Genomic DNA, 17,417 nt, shown 5'->3' with positions numbered 1-17,417 from the left:
TGTGTAGCTAAGTTCGAACATTTGAATGCAAGGTCTATCCAAAAAGAAATTGAACTGTTTTGCAACTTAATCAAATCTGTCTTCTACAAAGAAAATTCAATATATCTGTGCATGCTTACCACACTGGCAAGTTTACTAATGGAGGAGAAAGTTCGACAGTGGACTCGGTTAGTAGGCACATGGGTGGAAAGGCCTTCGCAGTGGCTCATATGTGACTGCACGTGAACCACAAAAACTTATTCTTCTTAAGGTATACAGGCACTAACTCGAAGTTGAAATTATGTGTAGATCAGCAATAGGTCTGTGCTAAAATCCAGCAAACTTGTGCAACCCTACATAGAGATATCTACTAGATAAGAAACAAAAACAAATAAAGGTTTTTCATTTGACTCTCCTTCGTACTTAGAAGCACCTGGAAAAATGAAGTAATTCGGTTTTGTGAAATCAGTTGGGAGCAGTGATTGTCTAAAAACTGTTATTTGTTTATGTTGGAAGCTGGAACTTTTTCTCTTCAAAGTTTAATTTGGAAACTCTCCACTGGTAGCTTGAACTTTTGTACTCAGTGCTAGCATCCAGGGCAGGTGGTGGGGCAAGAGGGGGCAGAAAAAAAACAAACAACTACCTCCTCCTTTGCAGGCCTGGCCAGGTCTACTTAATAGCTTGTGCTAAAGATGGACTAGGACCGACTCTTCCTTCTTGACTTCAAGCTGGTTCATTAGATATCACATGTATGTGTATATATGTTGATATTCTTTTATAATTATAATTTTCTTTGAAATGAAGAACCAGCCTGAAATCAAGAAATACAACTATGGGCAAAATTGGTCATTTACGTTTTTATACTTAGACCATTATAAAATTTATTGGATATCAATCAACAGCCTTCTGTTAGTGGTGGCAGTTTATCACCACAATCAATAGATGAATGAAGTAATTTTTCACTAAAGACACCTGTATTATTGTGTATTCGTATAACAGGGTGTGTGTACCAGTCAAGAAAAGGTCGAGTTTTTACAGTATAGTACAGCATAGTGAATTTACATGGCTAATATACCTGTACTGGGATTTGATAAAAGTGAATATTTGGAAATCCAAAATTTAAGATTTGTTCACTTCATTTCTTAAGAATTATATTCTTGTATGCATAAAGTTTTGTAAAATATTAAATAAATTAATGTGGCCATTCTCCATGCAAACATTAATTTTTACATGCATTAATAATTAAAGCAATGCTAAATCTCTTATTAAAGTACAGCTTCAGTTTTCATCTTAAGGCCTTGTGGTAGGGGTTTTTCATTGAATAAAAATATCTAATTTCTTAATTTCCAAATATACCTACCATAGTAGGGGGCGATTAAATAAATGTTTAGAAAAAAGGTCATGAAAAAGTGATGAATTTTGGATTTGTTATTTTGGAAACACACTGTAGAAGAAAGTAAATTGTATTTAAATTTCATATTTAAGGTTTTATTTCTCATTTTGCATTTCTGCCTAAACCAACTGTGCATGACCCAAAGTTAACAATTTCCTTTTCAATCCAGGTATAACCGGAGCGCCACCTTCACCTCCATGTTCTCCGAGAGAACCCAACATGTGTACAATTCCATCGGGTGTTGCGCAGGAGACGGGGAAATCTCAACCATCACCATACACCGCCAGCACTCACTCCCTACTGGCTGCAGCGGACACGTCGGAACGGGAGTGCACTTCGAACTTGCTAGCCGAGCGGGTTTGGCAAGACAGTATATTGAATTCTCAGGGGTTTAATAACGGGGACTCAATGGAACAGAACACTTCCGAAACAGCTGCCGGACACTGGGATTTTGCTGACCCAACAAGAAAGTCGACTTGTAATTGCTCAAAGTAAGGAAACTGAATAAGTTGGTGTATTCTTTTACCCTCAGGCCTGTTCTGTTTGTATTAAGTTTTATGTGTATATTATGTATTTTAACAATGCATATTTGTAAATTGTTTTCAGATTCACACCATGTAATGATTTTAAACAATTACCTGCTAAAACTGGTCCAGGTTTTGGTCCTCACTATGTCCACACTGCCAAGACTTGTCTTCAACGTATTAGTTCCTTGATTTAGTGCCAGTTCAATATATTCATTGTGTCCGCCAGTCTGGAAAAGTTAGGGAATTTATTTTTGTTCTGGAAAAATCCTAGAAATGTCGAGGAGATTTTATTTATTTTTCTTTTTGTAGTACGTTACAGTAGAGGATGCTTAAAAGTCAGTAGCAAAGATGGATAATTCACAATAGCAGGTGTTACACATCCAGTGAGGAACATCTGGAAGGATGTTCCTTTCATCTAGAACCCATTTTTTCTCGTCTCCAAGTTAAAGGTCTCTGTTCACAAGTTCTACTTGACTGTCATAGCTTGCCTTATCACCAGGTGTGACAATTTTTTTTCTTAAATTGGATTACTCTGAAACCTTTCTTCTTAATTCCAAATGCTTTGGTTATTTTAATTTATATTTGCTTAATAGTGAGAAATTTTCTACACATAGAGAAGTTATGTTTTAATATTTTTTCTTGGCAAAGTTTATTTCATTTTGATGTACTGAGTATTACTGGTAATTTATATGGGAATTTTACATTGAATGCTCCAGGGAAAGGAGTCATGTTGTGAACTATTTTCATGTAGAAATCTACAGTAAGTGGCTGTTGGTATTTACCACTTTTTTGTTGCAATTTTTTCATTTGGTAGTTGTCTAGAGTAATATATTACTAAATTTTAGTATAACTAAATATAATTTATAGTGTAACTCTTAATGATTTGTAGAAATAATATTCTTTTGTTAAACATTAGTTAATACATGGCAAGTATCACATAAAGGCTCAACCCTGATACTTACTTGCTTCTCTCCCCTTACTCAACATTCAGTTACTGTTCAGTTTCCCTTTTTGTGATTACCTTTACATGTGACATGACTATTCTCAAATTTGATTAGAATAGCTACACAGATGCCTGCCTATACACTTACTGATTCTCACTGATACCAGTGCTTCAAAATTGTAACAAAAATTGGTCAGAATATTGATCAGTATTAATACTAAGTATACCATTGCAATTTTATGCATCAATTTATCATAGTTTTGCTTCAAAGCATTCAAGAATTACACCGGAATATTAAAATAGCTGTCATTAATCACAAAATTCATCATTTTACACATAACATTTGTGCAATAAATGAAAAATTTGAATTTTGCATAGTTTTCAGGACTCGTTGAAAATGTTATGTGGCTTTTTGAGCCATTGGTATCTGCTCAGCCCTAACCACATGTCATTCTTGTGGACTCGGGGAAAAAGTATTGGCTAGTATTGGATGCATTGGTTCTCAGCCTTTTTCAGTTTGGGACCCACCTTGAAGGATATGACACTTCATGGAACCCATAAGCATTGGTGCAGTTTATAATCATATTTTTGTTAACATTGAGTACTTTAAGAAGCCCTCTTTTACTCTTGCTTAAACAAATTACACATACTTCATTCGAGAAGAGTAAATATGTAATTTAAAACACTAATTACGCAAAATGTAAGTTAATGTTATATATATATTAAACTTGTGAGTAATTCGCACAACCTTCATCATGTACTAATTTACTCTACTCTAACATCTAACTAAACACACATGCTGAAATTGAAAGATGCCATTAAAAGCAATTTAAATTGCTAAAACAATATATCTTAGTAATTTAAATGTAATAGATTTTTAGGATACAGTAAATACATTTTGAAGCACGACTTCATGACCACCAAGCACCCCCTCAGAACCCAGCAGTGGGTCACGACCCATAGGTTGAGAAATGGTGGTCTAATGTTAGGCAACTGTATTTGAGATAACATGCAAATTTCACACCATGTTTAAAAGGATCCAGAATTGCTTAGTCACCTAAAGCAGTGTTCGTAGATTCAGTTAGGTGTCAAGCCAAGTTTACAGTTTGCAATTTTGGATCACCATGCCCTAATTTTGACTGTTAACACTTCATGATAGACACGGTAAACGTGGTTTAAAATTACTTACGTGAAATTTAGAAATTTTGCACTTCTGCATTGCACAATTTAATGGTTAACACTTGCCATGTAAGCAAAGGGCCCCAGGTTCAATTTCCAGTGGTGATTCATATCTGTGATTGATATTCCACTTTGAAGAGTAGCATGTTGACAGCATAGCTTGACAGGTGAAAATTTCCATTTGCAGCTTAAATGTGAGTCCTTGTAGACAACCATATGTTACCACATGGATTATTCAAGGGTATTACATACTCTTCCTTAGTTCATATGATGTGAAAATTGGGGGAAACATTCTTGCCTCACAAAAAAGTGAAATGAGTTATTGTTCTTCCACTTAATTTTCATTTACTTCTATCACCAGAAATCAGAGTAATCCACAATATTTACTCAGTGACAAATTGCTTTGTGTTGTAACACTGCAGGAGATGGGTTGCGATTTTTAACCTAACAACATGGTGAGATCTGTGCAGAAAGACATGACTCTCGTGTTAGATCCACTCCTTCTCAACCGTTAGAAATGTAGGCCTGGGGTGCGAGTGGGAAGGTGATGGTTAGATGTCTAGTTGTCCGGTGGTGGCAGTGTGTATCATTTAAAAAGTAATGCCAAACAGAGAAACTGGATATGAATACTATTCTCTATAACCATACCTCCTTTGTAGAAGTCTATTACTGAAGGGAAGCCACCTGCATCCTTACAATACTATCAATAATACAGGATATCTATAAAAGAACTCCTGGGTTTTGAAGCTAAATATTTTATTATAAACTGAAACTCAGGAAAAAGTAAATACATATTTTTGAAGGTAATGTTATCAAGTTTTGTTTACAATTTAGTAAATTTCAATGTGTGCCCTGTTTGTAGCATGGCACACATCCAAACGATAATCAACTTCTTGCCACGTCCTGGCCAGCATGTCTGGGGTGATGGTTGCCACAATTGCGATAATTCTTTGCCTTAGATGGTTGACATTTTGAATTTTCTTTACATAAACCATGTTCTTCACATGTCCCCATAGGGAAAAGTCTAAGGGAGTAAGGTCCGGACTTCTTGGAGGCCATGGAATAGGCCCTTTCCTTCCAATCCACACTTCCAGTTTCTTTAAATGCCTTAAGCCATTGACAAATGGTTTTGTCCGAAGGCTAAACACCACCATACTCGCATCGAAAGTTCCGCTGTACAGTAATAACAGATCCAGTTTCTACAAGCCATATCCCACACTGTGCCTTCTGTTGTGGCGTCGCCATTGCACTGACTGTGTTTGGTTTGGCTCTGCCGCTTCAAGGCCAATGCTGCGCAGCGTTGCCAACCTTTGTTGGAATAAACTCCAAACTGCGTGAATAAAACTTGAGGAGCTACTGATTTTAAAGTAATTAACTAACTTGAGTTACCTAATACCGTTTGCACGCTACCCATGTTTAAAACCTCAGAGTTATTTTACAGACACCCTGTACTTAAAAACAAACTTCAACATTCATGGTATGGCAAAGTGAAAACAGTTTAAGTATTATATAGGTAAAGTTTTGCATTTTAATGTTGCCAAGTTATAGACCACAGACAAGCGCACCCTACCTGGAACCCTGTACTTCGAAAGATCCTGCCACACAACCACCAACCCAAGGAATGCAGACTGCACAGCACAGTAGACTACTCAACCTAGCAATGAACACCCACCCGTGGCACCAGATGGCATAAACCAGAACCACCAACCAACCAAGAGCACATTCTATCAAACAGCACCATCAGAAATCAGAACTACTGCCAACTTGATGTTAAAAAGCAGTGGTCCTTCAAAATTAAGACAATCAACAAAAACAGCGTCTCCGAAATGCAAAACTTTACCTACACAAAAACTTTTACCTGTTGGCATTTAATTGGACCTGTTGTCAGTGTGTTGGACCTCCTCGATGGTGCAGTGGTAGCGTCTGTGCCTTGTAATCAAGGGGTCCCGGGTTCGATACCCGGTGGAGGCACATAGTGGTTCGGATTCCACTTTAAGCTGTAGGTCCAGTCCCGATTAGCCTTACTGTGCATAAAGTGGGTCAGTGTGGACTAGGCATAAGAAAAGCTCATTGCAGGTTTGGGGTTTTGGTGATTTGAAGTGCACATTGGATTTTACCAATATTAGCTTGACCTTATTTGGGGTAGTATACTTTAAAATTCACATGCACAAATATGTATATTATAACTGTTTTCTTATAGAACTTAGTGCATGATTATTTTCTGTGTCCGTACTGTGTATTTTTTTTATTCTACTTATGTTAAGCATGGAAAATTTTCAACGCCTGTTACTTGGACTTTTACATGACCATACCGATCTTATTGCTGCTTTGGAGTTTTTCCTAATTTGTAAACAATTTTTCTTCTAGGATATGCAGATGCAACATTCTTTTATTTTTTGGGGAATGAGCATATTTGTTTGTTATGTCTTACCTTTTCTTTCATACAGTGCTGTTCTCTCAGAAGACCTGTGTATTATATATATTTTTTTCTTCTCTTTTATATTATTTTCCATTGCGTTAACACAAAATGCTTGCAAGCAGAAGAGGGAGATGAAAAAAATAAGTTACTTATTCTCATTCCAAACTTTCAGGTGTAAAAGGCCAAAACAAGTGAACCAGAACAAAGGTGGTGTTAGTAATAGCTTCAGTTCGAAAGCAAAAGGGGAGAAAGGTGACAAAAGTCGGTATGGCCGAGGTATCACACCTTTCCATAGACGGTCTCCCATCAATGAGGAGGTTGCGTGGGTCGTTGACTCGGAAATGGTGGCAAATCCTCTGAGGTTCGTATGGCCATAATAGACACTAACTATTGTCACCCCTGTGCTGGGACAGGTTGAGTGTGACGAGCAGAAAGACTAACATTTAGTTAAAAGAAATTAAAAAGAGAGAGAGAAAGAAAGGAATTGTTTTACGTGTTGCCAGGAATTGGAATGGCTGATTTGGGAGTGGCAAGGCTTTTTTATTTCCCCATGTGCTAATAGGGTGAAGATGTTTTCCATTCTCTTTTTATTTTGACCTTGGTGCTTGTTGGCTTTGTGGGACTGATACTTGGGTGGATATCTTTTTCTCCTTTTATTTACTATGCTGCATAATTGCTTTTTCTAATTTTTGCTGCCTTTTTCGTGTGTTTTTTTCAAGTTAGCACTGTATGCAGGGTGTCCAGCTTAGAGGTATTAAAGAAATAACAGCTTGTATGCATGCTGCCCTGTGTACTTTTCTCAAACTAGAAATCATCCTGTAGAAAATCTCCCAAGAATTGTGTTGACACTCCTTCAAGTTCGGTGAACAGAAGATGTAGACTTTCAAGGCGAACTGCCTGGTCAGCTAGATCTCCGGATATACTTTTTTTTTTCTTTCTTTTTCTTGTGGCCAAGTGAGCCGAGGTTCGAATTCTGTCTTGGGCAGTTCTGAGTCTCCCTTCATTACTCTCATCATCATCTACATGTCAGGATTAGCCAATACAGGGTATCTACCAGTCAATAATGGTAAGAAAGTAAAGAAAACGTCAAGAAATCAACAGGTAGGTCAAGAAAGTCAAGAAATTATATGCTTGTGGTCAAGAAAGATTGCTATTTTTATTGTTATATACGGAAATCTATAATTGTATTGAGGTGGGGTTTAGATTTTTCGATTTGTTATTCTTATAATAATATTCTTGTAAAAATATTAATGTTGCCATTCTTCATCCAGAATGAAATCTGAAGCATTAATTTTTTACATGCAAGTCTTGTTAAATACAGGTTCAGTTTTCAGCTTAACCCATCTTATCCAGACTTGTAGTAGGGGTTTTTCATTGAAAAGAAAATATATATTTTCTTCGCTTCCAACTAGAAGGAAAGGTATGTCATGAAAAACTCAAGAATTTCGGGTTTGTTATTTTGGTAGACACCCTGCAAAAAGGGGCAGAAAAGAACATACTAGTATAGGAAAAATACAAAATTAATTTCAACTTGAAGATGGCAGTGACACACGTTGCCTGTGAGGCTGGAAAACTCTTGGTAACAACCATTTGGTGTGTGCCAATCTTAGTAAACCTAATATATGCTGGTATCTATATTATATATGTTTTTTATACCTATAGCTTGAACACCCTACAGCATACAGTTGCCTTTTTCATGAATGCATGTGTGTGCTTTTTTTCAGTATGCTTTGAGATTCCTTTTAAAACAATTACATTAAGTACATGGTTTTCTAATTATTAACACTTATTATTAAATTGTTTAAGGTAATTCAGTACAATTAAATACACAGTAGAACACATTCCTGGATTTTACATTGTCCTGCATTATACGTTCAACTTCATGGTCCCCATAGACCAAATGTTGTAAAATTTTCACCATATTTTAAGTTTATTTCCACCTTGGTCCTCTGAAAAATGTAAAGTCGAGATTCCACTGTATAATTGAGTTGATACATACTGTTATGTGGTTTGGATATAATTTTATTGTATGTTCCAATTTCGGAATATAAAGGTGCCAAAATTGAAAATTTATTTGCCAATTTGAGTAACAGCTGAGCAGGTGCAAAAAGAAGTGTTCATGGAAATAGAAAATGTTGTTTAGAATGTGAATAATGAGACCAGGTGTTACAGTTTCACTACAGAATAGAGCATAAAGTAATAACATTTTGAATAAGTTAGAATTATTTGCATACTTCACAAATATGTGTAAAATATTTATAGGACTAAGTAATAAGTATAAAGGAAAAGGGAAACACCAGACACTGGGAATCTTCAGCTATAGAGAAAAAAAAGCAAGCGTGAGTTCAACCTGCATAGTTGCCAGGTTCAGATCGAAGTTATAGATGGTACCAAAAAATGTGGTTCTCCTGCCAATCTTGTTGAAAACTGTGACTGCTGTGCACAGACCTCCAATGAGTGGCAAATTCACGGAAATTTGAAAATTCATCTAAGCGAAAATCAAGTGATTTTTGCACTTGCCAAAATTTAGGAATAATCTTGGTGGGAGGAATTGTTTTTGTTTGTTATTATTCATTTATTTGGAACAGTGTTGAATAAACTTGATACTCTTGAATATAAATTGCAGTTAACACTTGAGACCTGGTTATTGGCATATTCAAGCACCGCAAAAATGTCTGGATTTTTTTTTTTTTTTTTAATTGTCTGCAAAACCTTGGAATTTGTGAAAATTTGTGGGAACAACGTTATAATAAATTTTGAGAAATCAAACTTTGATCTTTGGCATTCAGTACTAATTGTATTCAAAGAATGCAATTATCACAAAATGCCAGAGACCCAGATTAAATTCCTGGTTGAGCCATTATGTTCTCAAAACTTTTCAGTAAGTTACATACCATTTCTGCACTAGTTTAATAATATTTCTTTGTGTTCAATTTTTTATTCTGTAATTATGTATTTGATTGTTCTTGATAGACAGAAATGTTGTAAAATGCTTTACTATGAGCACACATACACACACCGAGCACTCATATCTCCCAACTTTTTTTTTTCTACTGAATACTACTACTATTTCTGCTCTCAATTTTAGAAGGCAATTTGTGGAAATATCTCCTGTTCATTGTACTATTCCGTGAAGGCATATATGGGGTGGGGAGGTAGATCTTCACAAACTCTGCCATACTGGAAGTCATGTGATCAGAACCACGTTCCATCCACCTGCCTCAGTGATTAAATTTGAACCCTTACTTTCCAATACCGATATATGTACAGTCAGCCCTAGTTTTATGTCTGTTTTCAAAAGCACATCTAATAGTTTGATGAACAAATTCACTTTCGGTTCATTGTAATGTGTTTTGTTAGGCAAAGGATTGTATGTTAGTGGTAAGTCATATATGTGTTGCATTGACTCTTCATAATGCTTTTCTTCTGTTACATGTGAACGATACTTTACTAATACCATTCTGGTTATTAACTACTAATACTACTAATGATGCGTTTGTGCACTAATTTATTTTGTACAATATGATGTATTTTTTAAGTAATTCTAAGTTTTAGTTCTAGAAACAATTGAATAACTTTTAGTCTGATGACTGGATAACTGTAGTCAGTATTGTTGTTATAAAGATATTCAATTCCGTAATTATGTGGGGGACAGTACCACAATGAAAACAATGCCATGAATCCTAAGCAATCAAACTTCAATAGCCTGTGACTTTATTGCATGTTGTGCTGTCTTGTTTATTGTATTTTACCATATGTAATATTGAGTTAGGAGCCATTTTTGTTTTTACAATTTAATTTGTTTTCCAGTCAAAACTTACAATATATTTTTTACTTGACATAAAGTTTATTTAGTTTTCCATTGCAGTTCCATAAAATGTCCCTGCTGTGTTTTTTGATAGAAAATGGTAGTCCCAACAAGATTAATTATATAAGATGTAAACTAGTTACTAAAGATATATCCACGAAACTTACTTGTAAATGTTCTATTAATTTTGGTGGCATCTGCCTCGATGATCGAGTTCCCAAGTGGATGCTGGCAGAGGCCACCGAAATTAATAAAACATTTACAAGTAAGTTTTGTGGATATATCTTTAGTAACTCGTTTACGTCTTATATTATCAACCGCGTTGTTTATTCCTTCTCAACATGAAAGATTAATTACAATTTAACAAGAGACTTGCTCATATCATGTAAATGCCACCTGGGTGGCCAGATAGTTTCAAGTGATCAACGTATGGTCTCATTTCTGAAGGATCCAGGTTAGAGTCCTGTGCTGCGCAAGGGTATTTCTTTTCGTGTCTCCATTAATTTCATATAAATATCCTCGTCATTGCAGTTAGTTAAAAGTACCAGAATAGGATGCTAAATAAGAAAAACATGAGATACAAACATTTTTTACATGTGCAGGACCAGTAACTGTTTGAGTAATTGGTTGCAGGCCATACATTACATTAATACTAAAGTAAAGCATTGAATTCATCTTCAAACACAAGTTAAATTATCAAAGTTCGAAAGCATTGTGAATCGGATTACTTGAGGAGCAGTTATGGAATTTTTTTTAGCAATTTCTGCCCACTGGTGCTTGGTAATAACATGCACAAAATTTAAGTACTCTCCCTAGGTGCTGAAAATGTTTGTCTAACATTTACTTTTTTATGATCTGTTCTTCACTGTAGCCAATGAAGATACATTTTATGCACTAAAGTTCAACATAAATAAAAATATCACCAGATGCCTTTTGTCACCGTTATCACATGACATCACATTTTCTGTGCTTTTTGCCGATCTTATCCTTCATTATGTACATGTCTATGTATTTCTTGGTGAAAATTATAAAAAATCATAATTGATGTCATTCAAATGCTTTTCTTATCAATAAAAGGGAAAAGTACAACAACCCTATGTCAGGAAGGTGGTTGTGGAGGTGATTTGGTCAGCACCATGCTCCAACCACCTGTACCCCCCAGGTATCTGTTTATTAGGAGCTGGGACCACTATTTTAGGGATGGTAATTATAGCTAATTAAAACACTAAATAATGTTATTTTAAGTCCCTGATAAAAAATTGAAACTCGTTTACATAGAACAAAGACTTTTTTGTGAACACAGCTGATCACCAAAATAGTCTTATATTTTTGCTACAGACATGTTGTTCTGTTCAGTAATTATCAAGAACCATTGAGGTGCAGCTGGTGGGACATCTGACTGTTAGGTGGGAGAACCAGGATAGGTGATTGTGTGGGGAATTTTTCAGAGCATGTCCCTGCATAAGGTAGCTCTGGGGTTCACCTGGGAGAAAGGTGGCAGCCGAAGCATTATATCACCACCGAGTTTGTGAATGTGTGGAGCCCCCACCTCCACATCCCCCTGTGAAACCTCCATGCCTTCTTGCAGTGTTCAGAAGAAAACTTTAAAAAGCACAATTAGAAAAACAAACCTCAGGATCAATACTTTTACCTCTAGATGAAGTAGTAGACCAATTCATTTCATTTGTAATCAAGGGGTCCAGGGTTCAATACCCGGTGGAGGCACATAGTGGTTCGGATGCCACTTTAGACTGTAGGTCCAGTCCCAATTAACCTTACTGTGCATAAAGTTGAATTAAAACACCAACTCAACCAACCAACTATTCAGGTCATTGCATGTTTCTTCATTCATATGGGATACAAAAATTGCAGCTTCCTATTGGATACAACAATTAGCTGAAAATTTATTAGATCTGGCATACTTTTTTCCCACCTAAATGAACCCTATGTGGACTGCAAAATGGCATATCCCACACCCATATGGAAGCTCCAGTTGGCACTTTACACAGTAAACATGTTAATATATTATTTCATTACAGCTACACGAATCACTGTTTTGTTGCTCTTTTGCAAAACAATTACAAAGCCAAATATGTGCCATTTTGAAAACATTTGCACTGCTGACAATGGAATCCAATTAAACTATACACTTGGTGTTATAGACAGAGGGATGAAACTTTACCATATATCATAGCTTAAGTTTCTAAAATCTCATTAACAAATCAACATTTTCTCTTTTGTGGTGCTTGCACCAATTCAACAGATATAAAAAAAAGTGAACATTTTTAAAATGGCACTTGCACTCCTACATCAGATAAGTGATGATATAATCACCAGTTGCCAAGTTGTATGTCACAGATGCAGGATCAAGTTCTGACCATATATGCATCATTTACACAGTTTCTGTGTCATGTTCCAACATTTGTAAATATTTCAACTGTATTTCATCAGTGGGGAATGCGAATGAATATTATTATGTGGGATCAGACACTCGGATAGAGCACAAACTGATGTACAAAGTGATCATCTTGAGAGTCTTTTCTTTTATTCAAGGTACAGAAATTCATTTGAAATGAACTTGCTCCAAGCACAAGTTAACAATCAGAAATTGTAAAATGTCATACCTGGTATGTGTTTAAATGGTCTCTTGTGCTAAAAACTACGGTGTTTCTTGGTTCTTTTACAGGTTAGTTGCACCAGGTACACCATCTGGTGGACCCCCATCGTACCGAGGCCAGTCAATGACTCCAAACCCACTGCCCAATATCCATGCTGGAATGAGTGACTCACTGCCCGTTCCATCAGTGGGCTCTCCACCATCGGCCGCACCATCACCGCTCCCCAACCCCCATTCGCAGCCCACCTCTGTTCCCCCATCTGGTAAGTACAAATGTAATGTTTATGTAATAATTGTGTGCATTTGCCACCATGCCCAAATGACAGTCAAAATTGACATATTGGAATTGCTATCCGAATTGATGGAAATTGATATTTATACTAAGGCTGAGCCAATAGAGTTTCATTATTTCAAAGTAACTTGTGATTTAGAGAAAACAAACGTGAATTTAGTCAAATTACTTAGGAACTAAAGAAAATAGCACAAGGAAATTACTGAAAACTACAAAAATATTATATTATACTAGGGATGGGCCGATATGAAATCTTGTCTGATATCGATAAAGAACCGGTATAAAATTTCCGATTACCGATATTCTATCGATCTGATATAAAATTCCAAATGGTCCTTGAAGAACCTGAATAGTTCATTGGCCTCCTTAATAAATGTTTTTTTCCAGGTGACTGCAGTGCCAAAGAAATTGCATATTTAGACATTTACTTTTTTAAAAAAAATAGTACATAGAGAATATCCATAAGAATTATAACAAAATGGCAGAATTTTGCACTAAATTATAAGATGTTTATAGATATATTGGATTGGTAAAATAATTGGTAATTTTACCGATCACTTTTGTGCCTATATTGGCCGATATGGATAGTGCCCCCATTAATCTGTCCCATCCCTATATTATACAGTAAGTATGTGTGCATACTTTGCACATGTTTTGGCTGTATAAATAGGGTTGCTATGCATCTGGAAAGCAGGGAATTTTGCAGATCATCTGGAATTTACATGCATTTTGGAGTCGGCAAGAGAAAAAATTGCGAAATGAACAAGAAGTTCACTTTATTTCATTCTTGTGTTTCCACTCCCAAAAAAATATTCAATTCAGAAACTTCTTTCTTTTTCTTATGTTTCTCAGTCTTGTGCAAAATTATGGTTCCTTCGAATTTCTGTAATAAATTTTCACTTTTATAATTCACTAATTGTGGAAAGAATGTCAAAGTAAAACTTGCAGTCCAGATATCTGATTGATAACTAAAGTACATTGACAATATGATCATAATTATCAGAAAGGTTGGTGAAGATGAGGTTAGTCTTATTATTTTATAGATCTTAATCTTATTGTCATTTCCTATAGAATTTCTACATTCAACAAAAATGTCTCCAGATGCTGTGTACTTATAAATGTAAGCAAGAAAGCAACATTTTCTATGACACTATAAATCCTCCAGAAAATGAAAAATTGTGTATGGATTATGAATTTTTTCTGTTGTATTTATATTGTGAAGATCTATAATGGTGAAGTAATGTACCTCTGTTACCTTAGCCTGAAGGCTAGATGCACGTGATTGTAACACCCAATATATTTGATGCAGATTGTAATTTTACATATTACCCTTCGAATTTTCGCGTGTTCTTGTGTGTGTAGAATAAAATTTGCTAATGTGAAAGTGAATATTCTAATAATTGACATATTATATATTTACCGTATTTAAGCGTGTATAGTGCGTGTATAATTCGCACTCTGGTTTTGGATGGATAATAGTGACAAAAAATTATATCTCGTATATAATGCACAGTACAATCCAGTTTCAAGAAATGGCTTTCTTAGTTTTAGGTTGTAACTCTATTGCTATGCTGATCAAGAGTGAATGATATCATACCTATTCAATTGCTCATTCCTTCTTTTTCAAAAAATTTACTTTTTCTTTTTCTTTCCGTGACTAATGCAACATTTATACAAGGCACATTCAGGACCTTCCAAATAGCAGTTAGCAGCACAAGATTTCTTCCATTAAGAAATTTACACACTCCATGTATGTCAGATTATTGGTCCAGTAATAAATTTTATTTTTTATTATCTTTTCCTTATGTTTTCTTTCATCCAAAGTACCATAAAAATCAGAACGTTCCTTCATTTTTTGATAAACTTATTTCAACCGCATGTCACATTAGTGTCGTTATCTTGTATGGAATACTGTTTCCATATTCAGAAACTGCAGGATTCAAACTTTACAACGATATATAACATGATAGGGTTCTGTAAACATGAAAAATCAATGCAAGTGTCCCAAAATCATGGAATGACCCTGTACGGTTTCATGTTGGTTGTCTGAATTATTCCGTGCATAATACGCACCACAGTTTTTGGGAGCAAACATTTTGGAAAAGTGTGCATTATACATGAGTAAATACAGTAATTGAAAACAGAAGGATGATAAACATGTCTGGAAAAATTTCATTTTTGTACTGGAAAACCTGGAAATGTCAGGGAATGTCATAGTAAAAAAATCGTAGCTATCCTGATAAAAATCCAGGCCTTATTCATCACCTCATTAGTTCTGACATTTACAAAAAATTCTGCGTAATTTATAATTTGGCCTCCTATTTCCATTTTATACATTCAAATACATTGTTTTGTTTGAATTTCAGATCCCACCATGCCCACTCTAAGCCCCCATCCGCCAGCATCGAACAGTGCTATTGGCCAACCAGCTACACCTCTGGAATCTCAGGAGAAAGTCACCCCTGCAGCAACGCCTTCTGATCTCAATGGTCCAAAGTCTGTTTCCTCAGTATCCAACCAGGTAAGAGAGTTCTTGGAACGTTTCATGGTAATTTTCAGATTTTTTCCTTTGTGAATAATGAACTTGACCTAAACAATAGATCCACGATGTTTCACCAACTAGAGGAATTATGGGTTAATTTTTTTTCATCCGGAATTCTGTGTAGATTGTGTATTGAGTTACAGACATGATAAATGACCATGGTTAATTCAAAATGCACTTTGGGAGCAGGGAGGGAAGGTCTTTCTTTCAGCTGTGTTCCTTGTAGCTTCATTGTAACATTTTTGCTTCAAAATGTCATCTACTATCAGATTAACAATTATTAGAGGCACATATTTTTGGTAAAGAAAGAAACAAAATTTTGGTACAAAAACAGAGTCAATTTCGGGTTCAAAAGCGGTAAATAAAATAAAATTCCAGTGTTATAACAGTGAAAAATTGGATCAAGAGCGGTATGGATATAATCCTAAATTTGATTTAAAAATTGCACTTATTACACAAAATCAACATATCTCTTCTAATAGCACATTATGTAATTACCAGAGTATTAAGTTTATTCCTGTATAAATAAATACATTTTTGCTTCTCATATATTTACAGCAAAATTGATCAATTTTCCGTGAATTACGTAACTTGCAGGATAATTCAAACTTCAGAAAGTGTCGCATTGGTAAATAAACTAAATTTCATGTTTAAGAGTCTGTTTTGCATTTTGCAGTTCATTTCGCATCATTTCGTGGCAAAACAGGGTAGGAAAATGCACCTCACACCTTTCAGAAACATGAAAAATTAACATAACACGAAATGTGAAATAACACATTGTATTCGTCAAAAACAAAATATACATGCCTGTTACTTTTATGGATACCCAAGTTTGGACTTCAATTAAAAATTAACCAGTAGACCTACATAAAAATGAGTTACGTCAGAATTTAGCTTCTTCAATTCTGCGTTAACCTGTGGGAATTATTATTTTTTTTTTAATATGCCTTCAATTTTTATCATCGTGAGAAGAAGAAAAAAGTGCCGGTGTTTTGGTTGTTTTTTTTATTTTTTTTACAAACAACCGCTCTTTTCGAAATTGAGAAATTGTTTTAAATTTGTTATGTGAACAAACCATATTTCAGGTTGCTATTATTGCTTGCATTGTAGAATTATTTCTCTTGTATTGGTCAAACTACAAATAAATATTTGATGAAGGGAGCGTGTGTTCTCTCAAAATGTTATGTCTAAAAATATGTTTACATGCTTGTTAATTTAAAGTAGAGACTGTACATTAAAAACTCAAAACTTGATTATGTGTGGGTCTCATTTAAGTGTTAATGTTACTTACATATAGTGCCTTACACATGTACACTATGTTGCCATTCGTCACTGGACACCCCTCAAAAAGTGCTCGGGATTGTCTGTACTCGTCATACAACCTATAAAAGGCGTTGCCGGTCAGAGACCCGGAAAAACCCGTCTGCGAGGAGGCGCACCTACAATAATATGCAACATGCACGTCAAGCCCAGGTGTTCGACATCACGGAAGCGAGCTTCACGTCACAGTTGTGCACAGGCATCGATGCCTGCCAGGTTTTTCTATTACCCGGGCCTTAAGAAGACCCGTGAGATTCGATGTAGTTCTTACAGGTAGACCGAGCACTACTGTCAGTGTTGCCAACAGCCATTATATTTCACTACGCATGGAAATATTTTAATTTCTGCTAGGCGCAGGTGCCTTGAGGTTGTATAACCATTTGCGTAGCAAGGGGTGG

General features: G+C 35.5%; 1 protein-coding gene across 2 annotated transcripts in view; it reads left to right on the top strand.

Annotated features, from left to right (window-relative positions):
• The window catches only part of skd (mediator complex subunit skuld), a 197,359-nt gene that overhangs the window by 129,174 nt on the left and 50,768 nt on the right, over window positions 1–17,417 (top strand). The window contains exons 8-11 of one of the 2 annotated variants that reach the window (XM_083124189.1): window positions 1,542–1,863; window positions 6,613–6,801; window positions 12,935–13,128; window positions 15,524–15,678. In XM_083124189.1, coding sequence (XP_082980315.1) covers window positions 1,542–1,863; window positions 6,613–6,801; window positions 12,935–13,128; window positions 15,524–15,678 — 860 coding nt within the window. The remainder of the gene's footprint in view (window positions 1–1,541; window positions 1,864–6,612; window positions 6,802–12,934; window positions 13,129–15,523; window positions 15,679–17,417) is intronic. The other variant, XM_083124191.1, reaches the window with a different exon arrangement.

Source organism: Lepisma saccharinum, chromosome 6 (genome assembly GCF_977018435.1).
Source record: "Lepisma saccharinum chromosome 6, izLepSacc3.1, whole genome shotgun sequence".
NCBI lineage: Eukaryota > Metazoa > Arthropoda > Insecta > Zygentoma > Lepismatidae > Lepisma > Lepisma saccharinum.
This window is presented reverse-complemented; position numbering and strand designations above follow the sequence as displayed.